At 45.0% G+C, this 27,841-nt stretch overlaps 1 protein-coding gene across 1 annotated transcript; it reads left to right on the top strand.

The window, feature by feature from the left end:
- On the top strand, nucleotides 1-27,372 carry STRA8 (stimulated by retinoic acid 8). Its single transcript, XM_015421322.1, has 8 exons — nucleotides 1-192; nucleotides 4,403-4,478; nucleotides 6,029-6,113; nucleotides 6,455-6,607; nucleotides 8,850-9,135; nucleotides 18,929-19,005; nucleotides 21,361-21,472; nucleotides 27,298-27,372. Exons 1-8 carry the CDS (start codon nucleotides 1-3, stop codon nucleotides 27,370-27,372), a joined length of 1,056 nt encoding a protein of 351 aa, XP_015276808.1.
- The last annotated feature ends 469 nt before the right edge of the window (nucleotides 27,373-27,841 follow it).

The raw sequence follows: 27,841 nt of genomic DNA, 5'->3' as shown, positions 1-27,841 counted from the left end.
ATGGAGGCAACTGGAGACTGCAGCACCCCATACGCCAGAGTGACCCCTAAGTGCCATACTCGTTTGCAGGATCTGGAGCCGCAGGTTGGCAAAAGACGCTTGTCTCAGGCACGCCACAGGGCTACCTTGGCAGAGCTCTTTAAAAACTTGCGTGAAACTGTGTATTCACATCAAGATAATTCCACATCAAAGGTACGGGAATAAATATGAATCCATACAGATGACAGAAAAATGCTTTTATTTTATTAGTGTTCTGCTTTTCTTCCATGAAATTCAAGGTTTGCCAACTGCCTGTCGGGAAAAAAGTCCTGTCCTTTAATAAAGGCTTAATGGGATGTTATTTGCCAGGTGATGTTATTTGCCTTCAAGCCATAAAAAGTTTCACCAATCCATTTTTTTGTACATTAAGCCTCTATTAAAGGGACAAGACATTTTTCTCCAGGTCTGCCGGCAACCCTGTTTCCAGGCAGTTTCCCATCTAGGCAGTCAACAGACACAGACCTGCTTGGTTTTGGCAAGGTTGCTGTGTCACGTGTACCCCATTATCACAGTCTTAAAGTTCTGTTTATGCGGGTTTATGTGCCTTTTATTTCACTATGTGAACCTTGAGTTATTTCCCTACGTACAAATGTTGCTTTCAGAACAGGCACGCAGGGAACTGTATATCCGAGTTGTGTTTGTGGCTTATTTCTGTTTTCATCTGTAGAATATTTTGAATCTCCTAATGATGGCACTGTTTTGTTTTTTGGCCCCCCGAAGGGGAATTTTTTATTTTTTTGCATTTTCTACACACTACAATTATGGGATAGGGGAAGGACTACTAATACCTTAACACTATAACTATGGGTGATGGGTAAAGGAAATCTAATACATATAACTACTTGAAAAGGGAAGGAATACTGCCATTCTAATCTATTTGATCTACTGGATTTGGGGAAAGGGAGAAGTCTAATACATATCACGATCTGAGTAATTGAAAAAATAATGCTTTTTAACCTAATATTACATGTTTTATCAAGATTTAGTTCATTTATGATAGTACACATTTAATAGCTTAACACAATTACTGCCTTTAGTACTAGTATCTTAGTTCTAAAGTCTTTTTTTCTTGCGTTTCTTTGTTTTCTGGAGTTTGGGGGCAGCCGCTCCTTTCTCCGATTCAGATGATCCTGATGACATGGAATTTTGGCTTGTTGAATCCTGTGAGTAGGATTCTTCTTCCTCTTCTTCCTCCCCATCCGGTTTTAAATTCTTTTCCTTCTGCTTCTTTTTTGTGTTGAACATTTGATCCATAAATTTTCCCGCTTTTGGAACAATTTTATATTTTTTTGTCCTGGTAATTGAAGCTCAGCCCTTCCGGGAATAGCCATCTATATGGTATTCCCTTTTTTTCGCAGAGTGAGAGTAAGCATCCTGTAGAGTTTCCTCCATTTTCTAACTTCAAAAGGGATATCTTTCAAAAATTTTAAATTTTTAAGGATTTTCCCATTGTTGACTTTAGCACCAGTTCTCTGGTAGCTCATTTCGTGAATTTTAGATAGCTTTCCCCGGGAGTTTGTTTTTCTTTATAAAGTCCAGATAAGTTCTATAAGCCACATCCATCTCTTTTATTAAATCTTCTTGTTTATAATCCATTAATGGGGCCAAAGCAACCGCTAAAAGTTCTTTTAAATCCTCGTTCTTCTCTTCGGGGATCCCATGGAAGCGTACAACATACATGGAACTTTCCAGCTGGAGCTGTATTAGTTGCGTTTTATCAGAGGATCTTTCCTTCTCTGCTTCGTTCACTCTTTTGTTAATGCTCTCAGTCTGTTTTTCCATCTTTTTCAACATTTTCTCAGTTGCTGAGGTTCTTTTATCCATTTGATTCAGTTGTTTTTGGACATTGTCCAGCTTAGTGTTGAGGTTAGTCATCTGATCCATTAGGGGGCACAGTGCATTTGCTAACAGTGAAGAGAAGTCTGTAGTTACTTCCTGGTTCTGGGAGGGAGTCGTTGGTATGCTATTTCTAGTCACCAGTTTTTTCTCCGGCGCCCTCCGTCCTCTCCCAGCCATAATATCAACAAGAAGTAAGTTTTCCAAAACAAGACAGAAGTTATGCAATTTAATCCCGCTTTGTATACTTTAGCAGTTTTTGCATTCGCTTAACTTCTTATGCGTTTATTTTAGCGCAAATTCTTTTTATTTCTGATTTAAAACCGTTTTTAAAGTTTACTCAAAAGAGGGGGGGTTCTTGAGTTCCTCTCCCCTAGCGCTTCAAACTTAGGCGCTTCCAATTACTACCAAGGTTCAGTTCGCTTTTTTCACCTGAGCTTTGCTTAACTCACAGTTTGGAGCCTTGGAGATCTTCTGGAAGCATTTTAAAAGTTTGATTGTGATCGCTTGCTCTGGCAGCCGTCTCTGGGCACCATACTGGCTTCACGCGACGGTACCTTTCGGGGAAGAAGGTGAGCCTCAATTCCTTGGCCGTCGCCTTGGAAGAGGCTTTCCTCAGCTCCCCAGGCTGGGGGTCTCCTACAGAGACCCTGGGGAGGTCCGGGACGAACTCGGACCCCTCCCGTCAGCTGGGTCTCGGCGCGTCTCCATCAGAGCAAGACGGGACGCGTCTGAGCGGCGAAATGCTTAAACCAGAAGTCCTCCTGATGGCACTGTTTTGGATGCCATTTAAGGAAACCACTGTGTGCATGAAATATATCTTTGATATATTGTCTCAAATAGGTTTGGGGATAGTCAGGGTGTATGTTTAAAAGCACGCAGCGCTAGTTTCAGTGCATAGTAATTTCTACTACATAGTAGTCTACATTTAGAATGATGGATAGGTGGAAGATGAGGAGTTCTGTCTTGACCATAAAATGCTGAGTAGATTTTTAAAGGAGAAAGATATTTGTGATCATCAAGTAGTGTAGTTTCTATTCCTGTCTTTGCTGTAGACATGCTTTCAGTTATCTCCATTCTCTTGAAGTCTGCCTCATAGTTTGCAGACTAGGCCGAGTAACATCGTTTCCAAAGTAACTATATTTGCATACAACCTGAATGTGGAACCCTATGCAAGCTGGTGATCAAAATCATCGGTTTACATGCATTTAGACTGCAGCCTAAATGTAATTATCTTAGTATCAAAAAGAAACCAAGCTGTTTTATCTATGGCTGCGGTCACACACACGAAAAAATCCACTTTCAATCCACTTTCAGTGCAGCTGACAACTGGATATTACTGTGTGAACTGACAAAATCCAGTTGGAAAGTGCATTCTAAGTGGATCATTTAGCGTGTGTGACCGCAGTCTTTGTTACTATATAGGAATCTCTTCAGGTTCACAGAAGGATGGCCGCCTTCTGTCTGGCAGGAATACTGTGCCTTTAAATGACAAGCAGAAAATCAGGAGGTGTCGCTTTCTGTAAGGCTCAAATATTGTGATAGTTTTCCTATCAAATTTCGCATGTTGTACACAGAAGCCAGGGCAGCAGAAAAGACTGAAAACCTGGATTTTCATAAATGTGATGAGGATACAATTTGGTTCTATATTTGTAAATTGTACCTAGAATTGGTAAGGAACGAAATATAGCTGAAGATAGCCCCCCCCCCCATGGGTCTTGAGAAATGTAATCTGCCCTTTTCTTAACTACAGTAAGCACAGCGAAGAGGAGAGTGGGAGAGGCTGGCATTGGCTGAAGCAAAAACTGCACCGTTCACATTGTGGGTAGAGGGTTTGCCACAAGTGGGCAGGGCTCCATGTAGCGACACAATCTTGGTCAACTGTTTATGATTTCTTAGCACAGTGGAGAAGGTAGTTACAACCCAGGTTGTCATGGTGCAGCTGCAGCTGTGGGTGTTAGGGCATATCTGTATTATTAGGGATTCCTAGCACTGCTTGCCAAGGTTCTCTTGGGCAAGGCAATAAACATTAAACCTCTGGTAAAGTTATGCCCTCTCTAGCTTCCCATCTTGCATCATTCCCAAACCTGCACCCTCTTCTCAGCAGTGAGAAAGCTTACTGTTTCCCAAGTGGCAAATTAATTTTTAAGATTATTTTTTATTATGTCAACCGAGAATAGATTCACAGAGGCAGTTCACATAGTGATTATCATACAACAAACTACATTCATCTCCCCTTAGATGCACGCTGTTTGCAAGTCACAAAAAAGGCTATGTTCATCATGTTTAACACATGACGGGATTTTCAGGCCACCAGACTATCATATGATCATTGTAAACCTCATATAAACCTCATCGGCCCTTGTTTAATATCATTTATGTGTTATGCAGAGTCTGTATGGAAAGAAATCCTATTCCTGACTGGGGGGAAAAAGTTTTCACTTTCAGTTGCTACGTTTCTTCACTTCTCTTTTTTCTTTCCATAGTTTGATGCCATTTGATGTCTCTGTTTTCTGTGTTTGATTAGTGTCAGGTTTTATGTAAGGCTAAGAATTATATCCAGGAGCTGGAACAAACCTTGGAAAACTTGCTGAAGATGAAAGGTATTGTACACAAGTATTCACCCAAATCTATCCCCCCAGTTTTGTTTTTGTTTTTGGCAAAAATAAGACAGATGACCAAGCTTTGGGATCAATATCAGCCTATACAGGATGAAAATAGATTTTTGGGGGCAAACCAAATGTGTGCTTGCAAAAATAATAGAGCAGAGGCAGCTGAAGAAAATGGGTGGGAAGGAAGAATGCTTAATCCCCTTCTATGTTTGCCAGTTGTCCCTTGTAAATCTCTCCCCACCAACAAGCTGTTGCCTCCCCAGCCAGTTACTTCTCCCCAGCCTAACTTCCAGTTTCAGAGATCATCTGCAGGAAAAAAAATAAAATGGCATGGACATGCATTTGCAGGAGAGAATCACAGGTGGTAGAGGAAGTAAACACCCCTTCTGCCTGCCTGACAATCCTCCTTTGCAAGTGCACCCCCCCACCCACACACACATATATCCCATTATTCCCATGGGCTTGGGAACCCGCATTTGCTGAGATAGTGTCTAGTTCCACCCTTAATTTTCTCTCCTGAATTAGAAGTGGCACACAGCATGGCCCCCAAGAAAGATTGTCCCTCTTCCATCCTATTTAAAATAGTGACGAGCCAACATTATGTCCACTTTTAATCTTTTTAACATTGAGAGTCATTCCTAGGTGTGTGCCTACGTCTCCATTTTGTTTATTTAGAGCAAACATCTTCACTCCATAACACATTGAAAAATGCTGATGGTGCCATCCTAAGGAAAGTTAAAAAGGTAAAGGTAAAGGTTTCCCTCGGTTGAAAGCTAGTTGAATCTGACTCTAGGGGGCGGTGCTCTCATCTCCGTTTCCAAGGTGAAGAGCCAGTACTGTCCGAAGATGTTTCCGTGGTCATGTGGACAGTATGACTAAACGCTGAGGCGCAAGGAAACGCTGTTACCTTCCCACCGAAGTGGTACCTATTTATCTACTTGCAATTTCTTGCTTTCGAATTGCTAGGTTGGCAGGAGCTGAGGCCAGAGACAGGAGCTCACTCCGTCATGCGGCACTAGGGTCTTGAACTGCTGAGCTACATACCTTTCGGTCTGCAGCTTCAGCATCTTAACCTCTGGGCCACCACCACACCCTTTTAAATCCCTGGCAGTCAATGGCCTTAGAAGGGTGTGACTCTGATTTAGGAATGCACTATACAAGATTGTAAAAATATACTTGGATGATTCTTCTCTGATCTTTCACATGCCATAGATCTCCTTTGACTTGCTGTATACCTAATTTTTAACATTCTGGAAGCTGCTGCTATTATAGAAATCCCTGTGTCTGTAGCACACGAAACAATGTACTATTGTCGTTTTCTTGAAATGCTGAGCAAGCCCCTAAATACGCCGAGAGGTAATCATGTTAGTCTGTTGCAGCAAAAATAAACAGGAGTTTTGTGGCACTGTAAATCTTGCAGAATTTTATTCCACCATAATTTTTTGCTGGAATAAAATTTTGTTAGCCTTTAAGATGCCACAAAAACTCCTGTTCATTATAAATTTGTTATTAGTGACAGTTGTTCTTTCTGCTGACAACAGAAGTTTTAAACCTGGAGGATGGGAATCCATCAAGCTTGGAGCAAGTAAAGGAGGAATATGTCAAGATGTACCTCAACAGTTACAGGTAAGGCACCAGAAACATAGAAGTTCTGAGACATTCTCCTCACCCCCACCCCCCGGCATCTAGAAGCTTCAATAAGATGATCACCATCTACCCTGTAAGTTGTGAGTGTGCTTGTCACCTCTGTCAGGTTGTAAAAACAACAGCAAGAATAGCTCATGAAATTTAGCTCCCATTATCAGACTCTTCTTTTGTTTCTTCCTGCCATTGTTGTCCCTTTCTGCAACAATCTGGCTAACAGAAGAATACTGCTCTCAAGATAGGCCAGTGGATTTTCTTCCTAACCTAAAATATATGGCAAAGTAGCTATAGATTTCAGTTAGTTTCTCTCTTTTGCATTCTAGTTCTGTGCCTCCTTCAAATGTCATAACTCAGGGTGGCCCCGCAGTATGGTGTGTGATTCAGGAATATGAGAAGAATTCAGCAGAGGAAGATGCAAATGCAGGGCTTACACAGTCGCCGGCTATTTCTTCTCCTGATCTCATAGAGTTTGAACGGTATGTGAAGTGGTATGTTGTTTCTTCCCTTGGAAGTGACCCATCCAAAAGATGTATGGGGTGAAATAGCTTCTGACCCTGACAGATACAAGGTAGGAGAAGTTCAGTGGGCGTGGCTTCTTTCTTTGCAGTGACAAGAGAAACTGTACCCCATTGGACTTTTCCATGCTGTGGTTCAAAGCACACTTAAAAGAGGGCTGAGGATTTCAAAATTCAAACACTGAATGCTGAATGACTGGGCACCTTTATATCAGCCTCTGTACATTAGGACACTGGCAGACTCCAGAGGTTCTCTATCTAATACAGGGGAAGCTGCTCTGTGCATTGTAGATCTCTGAAGCTCTTGTAGGATCCCTTTCCCCAAAGAACAGATAAAATGTTTGACCATGTCTGTCACTGTTCAAGAGTCCTGGATGTACTGCCATTGGCAGGTGAGGGGGTAACCGGCATACACTGACTGGGACATGTATATATGCCTTGATTTTGAGTACTGTACAGATTGGGATAAATGCTTGTTAATATAAGCGAGAAGCCAAAACTTAACTGCAGAGTGACTCAGCTTTCATTTTTGCCCCTCTTAAGTACTCTTATTTCTATCAGAACAAAGTTTGAGTCCAGTGGCACCTTTAAGGCCAACAAAGTTTTATTCTGAGTATAAGCTTTTGTGTGCATGGACACTTCTTCACACAAAAGCTGATACCCAGAATAAAACCTTTTTGGTCTTAAAGGTGCCCCACTGGACTCAAACTTTGTTCTGCTGCTTTGGACCATCATGGCTACCCACCTGAATCTATATTTCTATCAGTAAGCACAATACATTCCTGCCCTTTTGCCATCTCCCAGTTTTTTGACTCACTTTGTACAGTAAGAATCTATCTTGGCCAGTAGGTGGCACAGGCTTACTTCTTTAGTACAGCATCCTGTAGTGTTCTGGAAGCAGTTCCCCAGGAGTTCTTGAGAACAGGCAAAAAAGCATTAGCTGGCAGAATCTCTATACAAAACTTACATAACTTTAGTACTGTTTCTGTGCCTTCCTCACTTTCAGTGATGATGAATCAGACTCTCAGATTAGGATCTGGTAGAGACCCAGGTTCAAATCCTCTCTCTGCCATGGAAGTTTGCTGACTGACCCTGTGCTAGTCACATACTTCTCAGCCTAACCTCCTTCACGTGGTTGTTCTGTGAGGATAAAGTGGAGAAGAGAACAATGTAAGCAGCTTTGGATCTCCACTGGGGAGAAAGGTGAGGTATAAATGAAGTAAATGAGTCAGTCAGAACTTTTAGGAGAAGTTGTTTTATGCAAAGTTAGATCACTGGTCTATATAAGCTCAGTACCGTCTGTTCTGACTGGCAGCAGCTCTCCAGGGTTCCATACAGGGACAGATGTTTCTAGATTCCGGTTACCCGCGATTCTGTACACGGTTGTCCCTGTGCATGTAAAAGATATACTTTGAGACCCAGTCCCTCCTCAACAGTGCAGGACATCAGTGGTTTCTATGATGCATGCTTATAAGACATATGTCTTTTACATTGATTCTATTTCTTCTATAATCAAACCTGACATATTAATCACTTCCCTTGTGTTTCACTTAGTTAGTTCCTTTGATAGTGTGCTTTTCTTGCAGAGACACAAAAGGTAGACTATAAGATTAAAAATCAACATGATAAATACAGTTTTAAAATCTGGCAAATACCATAAAAGCTAGAACATTTTCAGACATTAAAACCACAATACTGTTCCTTTTAAAAGGGGGGGGGGCAATGCCCTTCTCAACAACTCTGTTTTATAAGGAATTATAGTAGTTTGGGAACCTACCTGATCTCATCAGGCAGACCATTTCAGCAGTTGATAGCCATGACAGAAAATGCTTAAATATTGGCATTGGATCTTACCTGTATTGTAGGACAACACAAGAAACTGATACCCCACCTCCAGTCAGAATTTAAGGGAACCTGCTATAGACAGCTAGCAGGCGTAGTCGACTACAGAGTCTGGAAATACATGTGCACAACTGAAAATCAATGCATTATGGAACCAATACCATGCTGTGTATGTACAATAACAGAAAACATTTGGCAGGACAGTGGTTGGATGATTCTCTTAGCATTTTTTCATTTGTTCTCTCCGCCTGGTTACTACTAAATTCAGAAAGCATGAACAGATTACCTGATTGCTCTGCATGCTATCATATGCCATCCAAAACAGATCCTGAGATCTTTCTCCTTTCCTGTCTCATTCTAGATACTTGCATTTTTACAAACAGACAGTAGACCTCCTGGTTGATAATGGAGTTGTGAGCCCCGAAGAGGTTACCCTCCCTGTGATCTCCACAGCTGTTTCCCATCTGTGGCAGGGCCTCCCTGAGGAAAGGAGAGACAATGTCTTGCAGTACTGTAGTCAGAGACAGAGTTTCATCTCCGAGGTCAAGGCAGCGTCCCAGGAGCCTGCATGCACTGAGGACAGCATGAGGAACAGTGGAACCAATAGTCTGGAAGCAAGCAGTTCTCTAAGGTCCACACCAGAGGAGGTGAGCATTTTAATACATTTTAGGGTTCCTGTTCTACGGTTCTCAAGAACACAGAATTTCCAAATGGAGTAGCCAGTATAATTCTAAATAGCCCCTTCACCTAGAAAATGCTACAATTAATTTAGAAGTAAAAGTGAGGGGAATATGCACAAACAGTAAGGAAAGATTATGGGTTTGTTAGCATCTGTTGCCAGGAAAAGCTATAAAACCAGAGGATCTCAACCATGGTCATAGTGAACCTCATCCAAATAAAGAAACGGCTTAGTGCCTGTCTGAAGGTAAGCAAACTGCTTTTTCAATGGTAAGAAAAAAAATAATGATGGGGGGGGGGGGAATGCTCTACTAGCAAAATGCTTGCCAAATGACAGGAGTCTGTATAGAAATATTTGAGCTACATACCTAAGCAGAGAGACAAGTGCCAGTCCTAAATTCATCTCAGCTTTGATTTCCTTTTGGCTTGCACTTCTTCAGTCCTTTTTTTTTTTTGGCTGTCAAGTCACAGCCAACTTATGGCACCCCTGTAGAGTTTTCAAGGCAGGAGATGTTCAGAGGTGGTTTTCTGTTGCCTTCCTCTGTGTAGCAACCCAGGACTTCCTTGGTGGTCTCCCATCTATGTACTAACCAGGGCCCACCCTGCTTGGCTTCTGAGATCTCAGTGTGCTTTATATATGATGTGCAAATGGAATACCTCCATGACAGTAAACCACCAACAACAACAAAAAGGGCACAGCACTGGCACCAAGATATTCCAAAATATAGTACAGATCTGCATAGCTCGTTGTATACATGTGTAATGGCAGATCCAGGTGGTCAGCCGTGTTGGTCTGAAGCAGCAGAACAATTTTTTAGAGTCCAGTGGCACCTTTAAGACCTTTGTTGGTCTTAAAGGTGCCCTTGGACTGTAAATGTGTAATGGCAGCCACACTGACCCATATACAAACAATAATAAAATAGTAAAACAGTATTCTGATCAACATTAAAGAGAATACAACATCAGGTTACTTTTCATTGCAGGGCCTCCTGGACAATGCATCAGCAACCTTGTTCTTGAACCCCGCAATGTACTCCACCCTAAAATCAAAATCTTGCATGGCAAGGCTCCACCTTAGAAGTTTTGGGTTGGTTAGCTTGGCTGTCTGGAGCCACTGCAGAGGGGGGGGGGGTGATCTGTTTGCAGCAGGAAAGGCCTGAATTTTCGTAAAGCATAGATGATGGCATAACATTCCTTCTCTGGGATTCCCCAACCTGCCTCCCGCTCACTGAGTTTTTAGCTTTAAAAAGCAACAGGGTGTTGTTCCTGGTCGGGCCCCTCTTGAGACAAAACAGCCCCAACCTCACAGTCGGAAGCATCTGTTGTGAGGACAAAGGGTTTGTCAAAGTCTGGAGTCCTCAAAACTGGTCCAAGTTACAAGGGAGTTCTTTAGGTTGGCAAAGGCTCTTTGGCATGACTCTGTCCACGTCAGCTTCTCCGGCTTCTTTCTGCCAAGGAGAAGGCAAGGCCAACTTGCTGTAGTCAGGAACAAACTTTCTGTAGTATTCAGCCAGCCCTAAAAAAGCCTGGACCTGAGTCTTGGTCCTGGGAACAGGCCAAACTCGGATAGCCTCGACTTTGACTTGCCCAGGAGCAATGTTCCCTCTAAGATGTGGAGTCTTGTGAGCAAAAATTCTACCTTGTGAGCTACGGGCATTAAAGTTGTGAGTGGGCCATTTGCCTACTGCATAAATCAGTTTGCTCTGGAGCCATCCTTGCTGAGCTGAGACAAAAAAGTGTGAGCCAGAGGCTAAAAAACTGTGAGCTAGCTCACACCAACTCAGCTTAGAGGGAACACTGCCCAGGAGTGATTATTCCTGTTCCCACCTTATGTCCTAAATAAGTCACTTGTTTAAGGCCAATCTGGCACTTCTTGGCCTTCAAAGTGAACCCAGCAGCTTTGATTCTCTCCAGCACCTGGCAAAGGTGTTTCAGGTGCTGTTCCCAGGTCTGCGAGAACACAGCCACGTCATTCAGATAGGCAACAGCAAACTCCTCCAGCCCCCTCAAAGTAGCCCTCTGAAAGGTAGCTGGGGAGTTTCTTAGCCCAAATGGAAGGACATTAAATTCATACAGGCCCTTGTGGGTCACAAAGGCAGACCGTTCTTTGGCCTGCTCATCCAGCTCAAGCTGCCAATTGATCAAGCAAATCATCTGTCCTGGGCATAGGGTACCGGTCAGGCTTTTTGATCTTTTTTTTTTTTTTGAACACAATTTTATTTTCATGAAAATATTGACATATCATCAGTTCAAATTAATATTTCAGTTTTAACCCCATACCAATATCCCCAATTTACTCTCTCCCTCCCGCTGGCTTCCCGCAACGCTTCCCCCCTCGTCCCTCCAGCACAACTTAAGATAACATCATATTCTTATTTCAATATTGTTCCAAATATAGTAAGTTATGTTTCACATCCCAGTTCTTTTCTAGGTAAACTTTAAAGTCTCTCCACTCTTCATAGAATTCCTGATCTTCTTTGTTATTCAATTTTTTTGTAATTTTGTCCATCTCCGCCATAAACAAAGTTTTTTGTATCCATTCTTCTAACTCTGGAATTCTTTCTTGTTTCCAACATTGTGCATAGAGTAGTCTCGCCGTTGTAATCAGATACCAAAATAGAGTCCTTTTTGTAATATTCAGTTCTTCCATTTTAAGTCCTAAGAGCAGAATTTCTGGCGCTTTCTTAAAGGAACATTTCAGAATCTTTTGCATTTCGCTGTGGAAGGCTTTGTGATCTTGTTGAGTTTCCTGTAGTCAATGCAAAACCTGACTTCCCCATTTGGCTTGCTGACTAACACCACTGGTGAAGCCCAGGCACTGTCGGAAGGCCTGATGATTCCTTCAGCTAGCATCTCTGACAGCTCTTTCTTGATGGTCTGCCTCTGGGTTTGGGGAATCCTGCGAGTTCTCTCAGCCACGGGTGGCTCATCCCCGGTGAAAATGAAGTGCTTGGCAATGGCAGAGCGACCTGGCTGTGCTGAGAACTGTTCAGCAAACTCACCACATAACTGTCTGGCCTCTTCCCTTTGTGTTTTAGTTAGTAAGGGAGAGTAGGTGAGTTCTTCCACTCCCCCGCCACCTGGACCTCCCACACACATGTCCTCAGGACTCCCAAACTCCTCTGTTAGTTCGGGGATGAGATGAGAAACAATAAATTCCCTAGAATGGTAGGGCTTTAAAGAGGTGGTATCATAAACCCAGGAAGGAAGATCTGTGTCTGGGAACTAGACTAGATATTTTACCTCCCCAATGCGGTCCTTAATCTGGAAGGGTCCCTCCCAGGAGGCTTCCATCTTACTGCCTTTTACCGGTTTCAAGACAATAACTAAGTCACCGGGTTGGTAAACCCACTTCCTGGCTGTTTTATCATACCAGGTTTTCTGCTTGTTTTGGGCCTCTTCTAAATGATTCTGTGCTAGTAGGAAAGCTTCCTTCAAATGGTTTTGAAACCTGTTCACAAAGTCTAAAACATTAGTACCTTGGGAAGGTATGGAGCCCTCCCAATGATGTCTCACCAACTCCAGAGATCGTGGGCTTCTCTCCCATATACCAGTTCAAAAGGAGAGAATCCCAAACTGGGGTGTGGAACCGCACGGTATGCAAGCAGGAGCTGTGGCAGGGCTAAGTCCCAGTTGTTGGAATGGGCAGCTGCAAACTTCTTAATAATCTCCGGAGGGTACCATTAAACCTTTCCACCAACCCATTGGATTGATGATGGTAGAGGAGAGTCACTAAGTGTTGTACCCCATGGCTACTCCACAGCTTCTCCATCACCCCCCAAAGAAAATTGGTCCCAGAGTCTGTGAGCACCTCTAGGGGCCAACCCACCCTTGCAAAAACATCCACCAAGGCTTGGCAAACTGTTGTGGCATCGATATGGCTAAGAGCCACAGCTTCTGGCCAGCGAGTTGCAAAGTCTACAGTAGTCAGGATATACTGTTTTCCCCTTGGGGTTTTATTTGCCAGGAGCCCCAACACATCAACAGCTACCCTCTGGAAAGGGATACCCTCCCCACAGTCTGGTATACCTCACAGGACTGGACAAACCTAGTAATGTCCTTGCCCATCCCATCCCAATAAAACTGCTTTCTCAGCCGGTCTTTGGTTCGTCTCATGCCTGCATGCCCACTGGGGTGATCATGGGCCAGGTTCATGAGACGGAGACGAAGTTGGACTGGTACCACCAGCTGACAATGTGGCTTCCAGCTCTTCTGCTCACCAGCTTGAAAGGACTCACAATACAGCAGGCCTCTGTCTAGCAGGAACCGGGATCAGGTGGTTCCACTGACGGGAAGATTCTTTTGTGCCTGCTCACGGACTTCTTCCAGGCTGGCATCTTCCTCTTGATCCTTCTGGAATGCAGTTGGAGTCACTGGAGGAGACTCTACCACCATCGGCTCTGCAACAGGGTCTGGAGAAGTTGCTGGGGTGTGCTCACCTTGCTGCTGCTTCTCAGACTGGCGACGGGTTAACACCCCTATGTAGACATCGGTTTGCCAGCTGGGTTCCTCAGGAACATCTTCAAAGTCCTTTAAGAACTGCTGGTAGACATCTTCCTCTGGATTGGCCTCCTTTTCTGCCAGCCCAGGTTCATGGACTCTGGGTTCCATGGTCATATGCTCCGCTAAATCTTCCCCCATGAACATGGCTACCAGGGTATAATCATCTACCTTCCATGATCCACTCCAGTCTTCGCAGCTGATCGGTAGCTGAGCCACAGGGAGCACGATCCCTTCTGCTTCATGCAGACGCCTTACCTGCCTCTCTTCTCCTGGGAGGAGGTATTTGGGATTTATTAGCGAGCGATGCACTGTAGTTATGAGGGAACCAGTATCTCGCCAGGCTGCTACTTCTTGGCCATCCACCTTGACCTTCTTCCGGTGGCCCTGGGGAATATACTCCAGATCGAATACAGGAGGAACGACTTGTTTGGTTTCCTGCATCATGTGATGCACGCTGGTTCTGTCCTTAGGGCAGTGCTTCCAGATATGACCTAGTTGGTTGCAGGCAAAACACTGGGACACTCTCCTCTCCTCACGTGGTGACTTCACCCCAGTATTTGAGGGAACATTCCACTGCTGTTGTGGTGGTTCTCCTTTCACCTCTGACGGTTTACCGGATTGAGGTGGGGACTTAGGAGACTCCCTCTTACCCCAGTCACGAGGGGTGCTGTACCTCTGCCTTCCATAGGCTTCAGCCAGTCGCTCGGCCCACTGTCTTGCTTCCTGGAGAGTGGCAGGACTCTTGTCCACAAGGGGGCACCTAATATGCTCTGGAAGAAGAGTCAGGAACCTGTCAATGCACATCAGGGCCTTGATGTCATCCATGATCTTGGCCTCAGCAACCTCTACCCATAAATCATAGGCTTTTCCCAGCCTATACATCAGCTGTGGGTAGGGCTCTTTACCTTCCAGTCTGATCTCCCTAAAGCGCTTTTGGGCTCCTTCTTTGGTGAACCCCACTCTCTCACACACTCTTTGTTTGAAGAGCTTATAGTTGGTCCTCGCTTCGCCTTCCATCTGGCCAGACACTGAAGCCAGGACTCCACACAGCTGTGGTCTCAGCTTTTCCATATACCGTTCTTCGGGAACCTTGTAGTCTATGCAGACCTGTTCAAAGTTCTGAAGAAAGGCCTCGATGTCATCCCCTTCCTTATACAGAGGATATTTCCTTCTATCCCCTTGTACATCAGCATCTGGAGGAAGTGCAGGTGGCCCTTTTCCCAACTTTGCCATTTCAAGCTCATGCGCCATACTCATTCTCTCCAGCTTCAGCTCTCTCTCTCTCTCTCTCTCTCTCTCTCTCTCTCTCTCTCCCTTCAGCTTTCTCTCCCTTTCCAGCTCTCTCTGGGCTGCCTTCTCCTCTTTCTCAAGTTTCATCTGCTTAATTTGCAGCTGGAGACGCAAGACCTCTGCACTTGGGGTTGCCATGTCTGCTTTCTCCTGAGACATCTGATCAGCAGCCCCTGCTCTGGTCTTGCTTCTAGGCACAGGTGTGTCCTCTGTCTTCTGTCTCCTAGAACTGAGGAACATACACAGCCTAACTCTAGCCTCTCTGTCCAGTTGACCCGAAAGCTAGAAATAAATAAAACTCCTTTACAACACTATTAGACTTTTTCTTGGTCTTACCGGCACCTTGAAAAAAATGTGACTTCCTGAAGCCAGAAAAAGGGAAGAAGGAAAAAAAATCTGCTTTTTTTAAAAAAAAAATATGCTCTGCCTCTCCAGGTCAACATCTGGCACATCCCACGCTAAAAGTCACCATGTCATGACCCCCAGGGGGTTGCCACCTTCATCTGCCACCACTCTGGAGTGCTGTTTTTGTAATAGCCAGGTGCCAACATTTGCACAATGGTACATCATGCACCTTTGTGTATGCACCAGCTTAATCACCTTATCATAAATATTCCAGATGGATCTATGCAGTGTCAAACTACAGTGCAATATCATAGCCATTTTTCAACCTGAAAAACCAGTCAGAATTCAGATGCTGCATTCAAGCATTTTTCAAGCTGCAGTCTGAAACCCCCCTATGGGTCTGTGAGTTTTTTTTGCAAGAATAAACTTCTCCATCTTGCTAGTGTGAAAACAGAGCCCTTTAGAGGAATGGGGGTTACAACTCTCCATCTCATGGGAAGGGGGCAGAATCGGATTCTCCCACTTTAGAGGGAGGTCCTAAAGATGCCACCAGCTGCAATCACCTACTTTCCAGCTCACAGCATTAGCTGGAAAACACATTAGTTGCTGGGAACCAAAATGACAGCCCTGTGAACTCTAATTGGCACAAGATACCCAGTCCAAATGCAGTCATTATTTCACTTCTAATATAAAGCCGAACAGGTCTTCGTTTTGTTTTCCAATGCAAAGCACCAGAAAGCAGGAGTGATGCCACGTTGCTTCCACAGACAATAGCAGCCTGTCACAGCTCAGGTGGAGTGTCACCTGACGCTGCCACCACTCTGGATTTAGGATCCCTTGAGAAGACCCAGAGCACCCTCCCAAGACCTTCAGACCTCCCTTTTAACCAAATAATAGGCGTGAGGACCAGGCAGAGTGAACAATGAAAATAGTTTATTTTATAGGAGATCAAACAAACAAGGTGCAGAATAATAACAGTAAGTGGGTGAAAAGAAAAGAAATCAAATGCCCTAACACGTCTAAATATATACTGTCCCTAGCTCACTATCTCAAGTGGCTTTAGACTACTCACCCTTCCCTCAGGATGAGGGTTTCTTCCCCACAGAAGCCTCCCTTCTGGCCCTGTTCCCTGGGAAGAAGAACAGCTTTTCCTCTTGCACCAGTTCTTTTACTCCCCAGCCCTCTTGTCATGACCCCAGGGGGTCGCCACCTTCTGCCACCACCATTCTGGACTTCGGGTCCCTTGAGAAGGCCCAGAGTACCCTCCCAAGCCCATCCGAAAATGCCCCCTTTTAAGCCGAGAACATAGGCGTGATGACCAGGCAGAAAACAATTAAACAAAATGGTTTATTAACACAGTAATGGGGCATTAAAAACAAGACAAGGTGCTTAAAATATATAACAGTGCTTAAAGGCAAAATAATCAAAACTAATGTGACTACCTGTTTCACTTTAGTTACTATTTCAAGGCTCACAGCCCTCTTATACCAGGCCTCCCGCCTGTACTCACTCTGTCCCAAGTGAGGGATCTTTTCCTCAGACCAGACTGTCCCTTCAGTTTAGCTCTGTGAGAGACAAGACCGCAGAAGAGAAAGAACACAGTTTTTACAGCGCACATAGTTTTTCACAGTCTCTTCACACAATCCCCAGACACTGATTGGTTACAACTGTTGCTAAGCATTGTGGGCATTGTAGGCTATGTCTGTTTTCCACTGCCATTCAGGTCTTTCCTGGGACCAGGCCACACTAGGCCTTTCTCCCAGTCCTGCACAGTTCATGACACATGGATAAAATGTTGTTGGTCTTAAAGGTGTCACTGGACTCACACTTTGTAAAGCAGATGGATGTAGATGATTACAGAGACAGCTGATCTCCAAGGGAAGAATTGTGCAAAAATAAAAAGTTTGTTATTAAAGAGCCAGTTTGGTGTAGTGGTTAGGTGCGCGGACTCTAATCTGGGAGAACCGGGTTTGATTCCCCTCTCCTCCACTTGCACCTGGCTGGATGACGTTGGGCAAGCCAGAGTTCTCTGATAAGAGCTGTTCTTGAAAAAAGAGCAGTTTCTGTTAGAGCTCTCTCAGCCCCACCTACCTCACAGGGTGTCTGTTGTGGGGAGGGGAAGGGAAAGGAGTTTGTAAGCCGCTCTGAGACTCCTTTGGGTAGTGAAGGGCAGGGTATAAATCCAGTCTCTTCTCTTCTTCTTCTCTCTTGTTATTGCACAAATGACCATCTTTACCAATAAAGGGAATAAGCAGTGAGGTAGAGAGTGCCTCAGTACTCAGTACTTTCAATCCTCCCCTCATAACTGCTTCAGCTTCCACAGTAAGACCTGTACCTCCCAGCTGCATTCACTTTGGGGACTGAACCATACAGCTGATACACTATTAGAAAACCTGGAGCCAGCCATTGATGCTACTCCTGGTTGTCACCAAGCCTCCTGTAAACAAATTTGGAATCAGATTCAGCAATGACAGGGAGCTGAAAGGTGAAGTTCCTGTGAAACTGGCTGGCTTGTGTCCCACCCTTTTTTTTATTAATTATGGTAACCTCTTATAAAACCAGCTAACAACAATGAAACATAATCCAGCCTCATAAGATGCTGTCTTGCCTCAAATAAATATAAATATATTTTTTAATAGTCTGAGCTGTTAAAACATAATAGAGATCGGGTGCTACTAAGAGCTCTGGTATGTAATCACCCACCTACCCCTGCTGACCAGTTTCGCCTTAGTATTTCCCAGGGATTTTCTTCTCTCTTTGTTTAGCCACCTCCTCTCCTTTTTTTCCTTGCAGACTCTAATCACTTTGGGAACATTTTTATATATTTTTATAAAAATAAAAAATACATTGTACGGTGCTTGGCATGACAGGATCCTGACAGGGCCAGCTCCATGAAGTGAGGCAAGGTAGTGGCCTTCAGTGGCAGGCTCCCCCTTCCTGTACCACCACCAGCACCACCTCTCCCTCACCCTCCTCTACCCTCATTCCCAGCCTCTGCCTGCTCCTAGCCCCTCCCCCAAGAGCTGGAGCAGCCAGTGCTTCTTCCTTCTTTGTCCCCCAGGAGACTTATCAACTACTGTGGCTTGGGGAGGGGGAGATAAGGGAGGGAGTGCCTAGGAACAGTGGCACCCCCTGTTGAGTGGCTATTGGGTCCAGAGGTTTTCATTATTTCTTTAGGGAATGTATATGCTGCACCTCCGGAGTCCTGCTTGAGGTTTAGAAGTAAAAACAATACCCCCCTTACCTCACCATAAATTATAAACATAAAAACAAAGCAAACTATTAAAAACAGTTCATTGACCACCCTAAACATATCCATTAAACAGCTTTTAAAAAGACAAAAACTCTTAGTTAAAAGCTTTGGTAAAAAGAAATGCTTCAGCCTGACACCTAGAAGGCAGCAAGCCTCCGGGGGGCGGGGGGGGGGTTCCAAAGACAAGGTGCCATCACAGAAAATGCTCCATCTCCAGTGGCCACCCACCTTGCCTCTGAAGATAGGGGCACAGAGATTGTGCTTGTGAGGCAGATCTTAACTGGTGGGCTGGACAATATGGGAGGAGGTGTTCCTATCCAAGTTATGTCAGTCAGTATTCAAACTAGTGTCCAAAATGCTGTCTCTTTTAGATCCTCTTTGAAGATGCCTTTGATGTGGCAAGTAGCTTCCTTGACAGAAATGAGACCCAAGAGATGTCCAGTCAAAGGTACTGGCCCTCAGCCAAATGAGCTGCTGTGTTGTCGTGTAAAGGCATGTGCTGCTTGGGAGAAAAAAAACACACACCATATTGTGTTAATGTCTGTTGGTGTGCTTGACTCATTAATTTTTTAGTGGGGAATGTAAACACCTCCTAATCATCTGTTGCTTTTTTAAAATGGGCCAGCATTGGCAAAGAGTCAGATTCAATGCGTAGGAGCAGGTTGGGGGTGCTGGTGGGGTGCCACACAGGGGCCAGGAACTCCCAGCCTTGCAGTTCTGGGTATCCTCCAGTTGCTGGCCAGAGGCTGCAGTGGCTCTCTGGGCAACTCTGGAAATGCTTCGGCCAAGGGAGCACGGCTTAACACTGCATAGCTGGGTCATCACACTAGTGCTCCTGTGAGACTGCCACGCTTTCCCCTGGAATAGCTTAGGAGAATTCCGTTAGTGTTTATAGTTTATATTTGTTTTAAATGGCTGTGGATAGGCTTACATTGGTGATGCACCACGGAGTTTTCTGCTGCATGGTGTCTCGAAAGCAAAATAAAATAATAAAATCCAATGGCAAATACAGTTCTTCAGGAGGAGATGGGGGACCCATGCCTACTGATTTAGCCACAGCCATTGAGAGACTGCTTTGAGATTCAGGGCGAGGGTTGGATACAGAGTGTGGGAACAAGGACACTGGAATACTAGAGTAATCTGTGTATCTTGTTTTCCAGTTTGATTTAAGACATGTATCAATCCCTGATCTGCCTGCTGTCCAGGGCCAGCCCTACTCCCAGCAGCAAAATAACAAAAACAAAACATGATATGGTGGGTGGGTGGGGCAAGCCATAAGTGGTGGTGCGCATAGTAACCATGGTAGTGCCAGTGCACTACTGCAAGGTAACCTTGCTACTCTTTGAACTTATTTTGTACCTGAGAAATAAGTGATGTGATTGCATAGCAGGGGGATGCACAGCCGTTAAGTGTCGGCCGAGTGTAGATATGCAGTAAAGCAGAGCACTAGGTGTTGAAAGAATAAAGTCCATAAGAAGAGAACAGACTTTAAAAGAGAACAGACTTTGTAAGGAAGAGAAGAGAGAACAAGAAGTCTAACTAGCTAGGAGAGACTCAGTAACAAACAGTACTCACCAGGACCGAGAAAAACCCTAATTAAGCCAATCAGGAGACAGGAAGGAGACTATTTGAAAATAGCAGGAAGTCCCTAATCTCACTATGCTAACTAGCTGTCCCCTCTGCTGCCCCCTGCAGGATGTTTGTTCTCATTTTCTTTATGTGTGCACGATACCTTGCATATTCCAAACATTAAAGACATAAAATATATCTGATTTAAAGTGTGTAAAATGGTGAGCATAAGAGAAGTACTGTTGCAGCTCTCTAATGACATCACAGAGCTATATCTGGTGGCAAAACTGGATGTAGGATTGCCAAACCGCGGTGGGGGATCCGTGCGTCGTCGCAGGATCGCTGCCGCGGGGGGACAGCAATCCGCGTTGCACCAGCATCGCCAGGATGTGACGCTACGCGTCGCCCTGGCAACAGGACTCCAAACAGCCCCGTTGCCAGAGCGATGCATAGCGTCACATCCTGGCGACGCCAGTGCAACGCGGATCGCTGTCCCCCCACGGCAGCGATCCTGCGACAACGCACGGATCCCCCGCCGCGGTTTGGCAGCCCTAACTGGATGTTTGCTGTGGCCCCCTAACCAGCAAAAGGCCTTCTGCTCCTACAGCAATGCCAGTCTCATTCAGAACATTTTTGTGCCACCTTTTCTATCAATCAGGTTCTACAAGGCAGTGAACACAAAAACCATGAAAACATTTAAACAATTAAAACACAGTTAAAAATATAAAGTTCAATTAAAAACCCACAAACAACATTAGAAGGAGGCCAGTAACCATTGTTGGGGGAATGCCAGATGAAACAAAAATATCTTCACCTGCTGGCGAAAGACACCGATAGAGGGAGACAAATTAATCTCCCTTTGGGAAGGAGTTCCAAAGCTTTGGTGCCATGACAGAGAAGACCCTTTCTCGGGTTGCCACCCATCTAGCCTCAGATGGCAGGGTCAGACAATGTCATTTCTTAGTAACAAAGAAAAAAATGGATTATCCTTGTTATCTCCTTACCACTGAGGAGGGAGATCTCGAGCCTTAATCAAAGACAGAACGCCCCCCTGGCTCTATTGTCCTGGGCCCTCCATGGGGTTGACTACAATCCCACCGGTGATTACCAAGTGTTTTCCAGTGTGTTGTATGCATTAAAAAGAAACTGTTCATTTCCTTATAATGAGGAAATATTTTGCCTTCTTTTTCCTACTCTTTCAAAAAGCTGATGGGGTTTCTTTTCCTGTCTGCAGCTCAACATTCGCAGGATGCACTTCAGAAAGCCAAGAGGATAACCGTCATCTCTACCTGCAGATCATCACCTTCTTGGAAAGCCTATTTTTTGCTAACACCCAGACATCACAGGTAGCCCTTTGCACATGTTTGTGATAAGACAAGCCTGCTCTCTGTTTATAGTCACTCCTGTTTCTCAAAATCAACCCAAATATAACTGGTGAGTGATCAGTGCCCATAATTTGAGTTACAGCCTTCAGTTGCAAGAGAAACAGTAAGAGGGTTTCCTCCCAGTTCACCCACTACAGTCAGATTCTGCTTCTGAACACAACTTCCCCAGGACGTTCCCTGACCGATCTTTGAAATCATATAAGGAACATGACGTAAGAATAACTGCAAGGGGGAGGGGGAGTAAAACCTTCCAAATCAACCCACCCAGTCACCAAGGGCTTCTGCTGGCCACTAGGAGCACTCAAGAGCTGCTTCTGATTTTTAGCACAGCCTTCATTTCTCAAACCAAATAGTGGGTTAAGGCATGTTGCCTAGATTATAGAGAGATTAAGAATAGGAAATTGAGTTTAAATAGCAATGACTAAAAGATTGACAGGACAGATTGACTACTCTGTCAGCTGATGACTAAATCTACCCAGCCCAGCCCAGCCCAACGCACTTATCACAATAAAACCCAGATTAAGCGTCGTTTAATTGGGCAGGAATAGCAGGTTTCCAGTTGAGAGGAAATGGGATGGACAGAAAGTAGCAGCAGGAGTCCTTGTTTGTACTTATTACAACTGGTGGCACCCAGTTTTCCTTTTGGATAACTGCAGCGGAATCTGCCTCAATAAAAGGAACGCACATTCTAAGAGAGTTTCAGTTTCAGCCGCAGCTTTGTCCTACCCTGTATATTCATGCTTCCTATTACATGCTTCCTATTAGCACTGCATAGCACGCTGGGGTGAGGATGTAAACTCTTTGGAACTTGCTAAGTGCATAAAAATCTGTGACAATCTGTAAACAAAAAGAAGGAATGGAAAGAATGCTGTTCCAGAGGGTAGCCATGGTGGTCTACAGTAAAACAGATCCGAGTCCAGTGGCACCTTAGAGACTAGCAAGTGTTTCAGGGTTCAAGTTTTCAGGAGCCAAAGATCTCTTTCTGCTGTGTCTGATGAAGGGAGCTTTGACTTGCGAAAGCTTGCACCCTGAAACTCTTGTTGATAACAAAAACATACAGCAATAGGGAACCCACTACAGATGGGTCAACTAAAATGATCATGGCAGTGAGGGATCTGCTTTTGAAGAAAGACTTCTGAGGTTGGAGTTTTAATCTTCAATAGAAGATTCCTCTCATGAGCAGGTGCATGACTGAAGCTCAGAAAGTGATGGTCTGGGGAAAAGCGGGAGGCGATTAACAGCCCATGTGATGAAATTAGTTAGATTCAAGAAAAAGCAAAGGAAGTACTAACTTACACTTCACATCATTGCCCTAATACAGTCAGAGGGATCTGTTCAAAGTTTGCTGGGAGCTATGGAAGGCTGTGTCATGAAATAGGCAGGGTAACCCCCATATACACACCAGTATCCTTTTCCATCTCCAGATAGAATTCCTGAATCGTGGTTCAGAATGAAGTTGGGCGTATCAAAAAGGGGTTGGCAAACATGGTGGAAGACTCAGGTCAAATCTGACAGAGCAAACTCTACAGCCCAGTATAATGCTTGTGAGGTGGTGAAGAAATCTTGCGTCTCTTACTTCTCTGCCACCAGCACATCAGTTGAACTGCATCCAACATAGTTATTTAGATTAATTAGGCAATTGACAGTTCCTAGGAGCCATTATTCAAATCTTAGCCATTTGACATTTATCTGTGATATTTTTGTATGATTCTTTTCTGACAAAATCTCACAGATTCATTCTGCCTTAGGCCCCAGTTTAATACACAAGTGGTAGAGGTATTTGTAGCCATGTCTAGTTGCACTTGCATGGATCAGTTCATTTTGATTTCACTGACTGATGTTGACTCTCATGGGGAGTGTGAAAACCATTACTTGTCGTTTAGGCCCATGTCCTTGTTGGCTTGTAAAATCTTGCAGTCCTTTAATACTGAAGATTGTCGATGCTTCTTTGATGGAAATAATAATAATAATAATAATAATAATAATAATAATACCTTTCGATAGGGGTAAGGGAGGACAACATATAATTCTTTAAATCGCACACATTTGCAGCCGACGGGGATTTTTAGTCGACGGAGTTTGGTCGGCTGTAAGGTCCAGACGTGTTCCTGCAGTGTTCCTTTTTTTTCGGCGTCCCTTGATGTCGTCAGCATTGTCACAGTCACAGCGCAGCACTGCCACCGTCTGGCCGAATAGCCTATTGCAGGCTTTTCTTCTACGCTGCGTAGATCTTTCTTTGCTTTCGGATCTTACGCGCAGACCATCCGATCGGCTAACACAACCCCCGGGGGGGTTTAGTGTGCCCACTCTCTCTAAGGAGTAGTACCTATTTTATCTACTCGCGGAAGCTTTCGAACCGCTGGGTGGACGGCGAGCTGGGGACAAGGCAGGTAGCTCACACCAGCGCGGGCTAGAACTGACAGCAACTCTGTTCAGTTCAGATGTTAACCAGAGGATAAATCCTCTGTGCCACCGCTCCCCTTCATTAACAGAAAGGGTTTCCCCAGACCCCTGGAAAGCTTATTAGATTGTTACTCAAGAAGGCTTCTTTAGATATGCAGATAATATCACTCTAATGGCAGAAAGTGAAGAGGACTTAAAGAGCCTCTTGCTCATAGTGAAAGAGGAGAGCACAAAAGTTGGCTTGAAACTCAGCATCAAAAAAACTAAGATCATGGCGTCCGGCCCCATCACTCCTTGGCAGATAGAAGGGGAAGTCATGGAAGCAGTGACAGAATTCATGTTCCTGGGATCCAAGATCACTGCAGATGGTGCCTGCAGCCATGAAATTAAAAGATGCCTGCTCCTTGGGAGGAAAGCTATGGCAAACCTAGACAGCATAATAAAAAGCAGAGACATCACCCTGCCAACAAAAGTCTGTATGGTCAAAGCAATAGTATTCCCAGTAGTAATGTATGGCTGTGAGAGCTGGACCATAAGGAAGGCCGAGTGCCGAAGAATAGATGCTTTTGAATTGTGGTGCTGGAAAAAACTCTTGAGAGTCCCCTGGACTACAAGGAGATCAAATCAGTCAATCCTAAAAGAAATCAACCCTGACTGTTCCCTGGGAGGACAGATACTGAAGCTGAAGCTCAAATACTTTGGTCACCAAATGAGACGGGAGCACTCACTGGAGAAGACCCTGATGCTGGGAAAGATTGCCCCCTGCCACACGACGGGAAAAGCCGCCAAAAAGCGTGGCATTTAAAAGCCGCGCCAAAGTTGAAACAGCGCGGCGGGATCCCACGGATCCCCTGGCCGCGCCGCCTTTTCTCCTCTGCACGATCAGACGCCGGGGAGAAAACACGGCCCTGACGGGGAGCCTGCCGAACTGCGCATGTCCGAGCATGCGCAGTTCGGCTAGGCGCCGGGGATGCGCCGGCGCAAGGACGCGCCGGCGATCAAACGCCCGGCTTGCCGCGCAGCTTCCCAATGAACCACCAAGGTAGGTGGTTGCAAGTTGGTGCGGATTTTCGTGGGGAAGGGCCAGTTCGGGGACGGAAGCACGACGCTTCCCAGATGTTGTGGTGTGATCGCGTCGGTTTGCTCCGCCCCCGAACTGTCCTGCTCCCGGCCCAAATCGCCTAGTGTGAACAGGACCATTGAAGGTCAAAGAAGACAGGGACGGCAAAGGATGAGATGGTTAGACAGTGTCATAGATGCAACAGACATGAAATTGAGCAAACTCCAGAGGACGGCGGAAGACAGGAGGGCCTGGCGTGATCTGGTCCATGGAGTCGCGAAGAGTCGGACTTGACTGTGCGACTGTACAACAAAAGACTTGTTTCAAACCTTCCCCTTTTTGGAGAAGGTTATTGAACAGGTAGTGGCAGAGCCAATCCAGGAGACTTCTGCCTTTGACCCTTTTCAGTATGATTTTAGGCCTAGCTTCAGGTAGTGCTGGTGGACAATCTCCATTTTCAGAGGGATAAAGAGAATGGCTCTCATTGCTTCTGTAAGATCTTTCTGTAGCTTTTGATACAGTGGACCATGCCGTAATGCTGAGCTCCCTACAAAGTCAAGTAGGTCTAAGCAGGGCAATGCTGAAAAGCTATTAGTCTTTCGTATCATATAAAATATAAAAGCTTGCAATGGGAGATGTAAAAATCAACCCGGGGTTACCACAAGGTTCCTTGCTGTTTCTCATGTTATGTAATATCTGTCCAAAGCTTTGGATATCAACATGCTGATGACACTCAGCTATATTATCAGTTTAAGTAAGCCTCTAGTTACTGTCATCTCTGCCCTGGGCCAGTGTCTGAATATGATTGTCAAATGACTGTGGGAGAATAAACTGAAACTGAATCCAGATAACACTTCTGGTCAGAAGGGTAGCTGTTTTAAGTGGGATTGTTCTTTGTATCATTCATAGAGTGCAACTTTCATTGAAAGACTAATAGCTTGGGAGTCTTGCTGGCTCCTGGTCCCTTGCTGGAAAAATATGAGAGCAAAAAATGCTTTTCCCTTGTGTCATTTACTTAGGAAGCTGCCTCCCTTTTTGCAGTCAGTAAATTTGGCCACGATGTTCCATACTTTGGCAACTTTGAGGCTGGATCACTGTAATGCACTCCACATGGGGCTGCCCTTGAAGGTGATCTGGAAGCTTCAGCTCATACAGAATGTAGCAGCCTGCTTGTCACCAGGGTCCAGGCTTCAGGGCCACATTATTTCTATCTTAAAGTCTTTTCATGGGCTGCCTATTTGATTCAGGATCCAACTCAAAGGTGCTAGGATTAAAGCCCATATACTTGAAAGGCTGTTCAGTTTGTGAGCCACCACTTGTTCAACCCTATTTTGGAAGGGAAACAACAACATGCAAAGCTTGTATGTAGTTCCAGTAATCAACAGAATTTGCTTAGCATCAGCAAATGAGAAAGATCCCACAAATTGGCATCCTGAGCATTCATGTTCATCTAAAGATGCTGCCAGAAGCTCCCAGCAGTCCCCCCCCCCTCCAATCAATCTTGCTGCTACTTTATAGGTCGGTCCCAACGGAGCAAATAGCATTGCCCTGCGGCCGTGTCAGGTCAGGAAAGTGGCAGGAGGAATAGCTTAAGCCCTCTCCCCCCCCCCTTGTACTGTCATCCTGATCAGAATCAGGGCCAACCCCATGCACCTGATTTTTACAGTGTGGCGGACCATTCATACAACTCCCATTGTGTCAGGACGTTGAGCTGATAAACTTCTGGGCAGAGCACAAAAAAAAGCAAACAAGCCTTGCTATAGATTCTTCCAGTTAGACACAATCAGGGGTCATTTCGTAGAAAATAGGTGCAGGAGCTCATTAGCATGACTTATTTGCATATGCCACACCCCCTGACATCACCAGAAGTGTGTCAGAAGGCAACACCCACCGCTCAGGCTCCACTGAACTGTTTTGGATTGCTAGCTGGGGGGGGGGGACGTGCAGATCTCCCTCCACAGAGGAGGGAGAGCTTGTACCTGAATAAAACTTGGTATTAAAGGTGCCACTGGACTGTTTTGGATTGCTAGCTATGGGGAGGGGGAACACGCAGATCTGCCCTCACAGAGGAGGGAGGACTTGTACCTGAAGGCAGGCTGGGGGGGGTCTGCAACTTACCTGGCTGCTTCTTGCTCCTCGTGGCCCGACTGAGGGCTGCTGGGAGCGGGGGGGGTTGTTGCATGTTCCCACCCCCTGGGCTGCTTACTGCTGGAGCTCCGCTCCTGTGTGCTCCCACAGGAAATGACCCCTGGACACAATATTTGGCCTGTTTTGCAAATCCACGTTCTAAGTTTCATTGCATTTTCCCCTTTGTGACTTGCAGGAAGAAGTTCTTCAGTTAGATTATGAGACTGTGATGTTACGATGCACTGAGACATTTGATGATGAAGATTTGTAAATTGTGCTTCTACTGAGTTGTTTAATGAACCCCCTACCCACCTGTCCACCCATCACAGGAAGATACGTTGCATTCATTTCTAGGAATGTGCTGTTGGAAACTATTGTTTGTGTTGACTTTGTATTTTTTCATCAGTTAAATTATTTGCACCTTATGATGTACTGCAGTTTGATATTTATAAAGTTTTAAACAAATTTTATGTCTGAAATTCAATGCTGGTAGGTGTAAAATGCATATGTAGAGAATAACCATAATGTTATTGATGCGCCGTTGTGTTTTATAATTGGTACTATGCCTTGAGGACAAGGCAGACCCATTTGTTTAAACATATCGGTTTGGAGTAAATGGCATATGTGACTGGCAGAGCTAGTCCCCCTGACTGCCCATGTGGTCAGTTCCCACTACTACCACCGCATTTTCCCTCAGGGCCGTAGCCAGTGGTGAAGCACATGGGGCGGTGCCTCCTATC

This window comes from Gekko japonicus, unplaced genomic scaffold, assembly GCF_001447785.1.
Source record: "Gekko japonicus isolate JY-2015 unplaced genomic scaffold, Gekko_japonicus_V1.1 scaffold443, whole genome shotgun sequence".
In the NCBI taxonomy this organism is placed as follows: domain Eukaryota; kingdom Metazoa; phylum Chordata; class Lepidosauria; order Squamata; family Gekkonidae; genus Gekko; species Gekko japonicus.
The sequence above is the reverse complement of the archived record's forward strand: the minus strand, read 5'-3'. Positions and strand labels throughout refer to the sequence as shown.

What these genes read in the sequence shown, in the direction of transcription:
- STRA8 (XM_015421322.1), top strand. Translation starts at nt 1, where the DNA reads ATGGAGGCAACTGGAGACTGCAGCACCCCATACGCCAGAGTGACCCCT. An exon ending in AAACTTGCTGAAGATGAAAG is followed by an intron (nt 4,479 to 6,028) that starts GTATTGTACACA and finishes TGCTGACAACAG; the next exon opens with AAGTTTTAAACCTGGAGGAT. An exon ending in GATCTCATAGAGTTTGAACG is followed by an intron (nt 6,608 to 8,849) that starts GTATGTGAAGTG and finishes GTCTCATTCTAG; the next exon opens with ATACTTGCATTTTTACAAAC.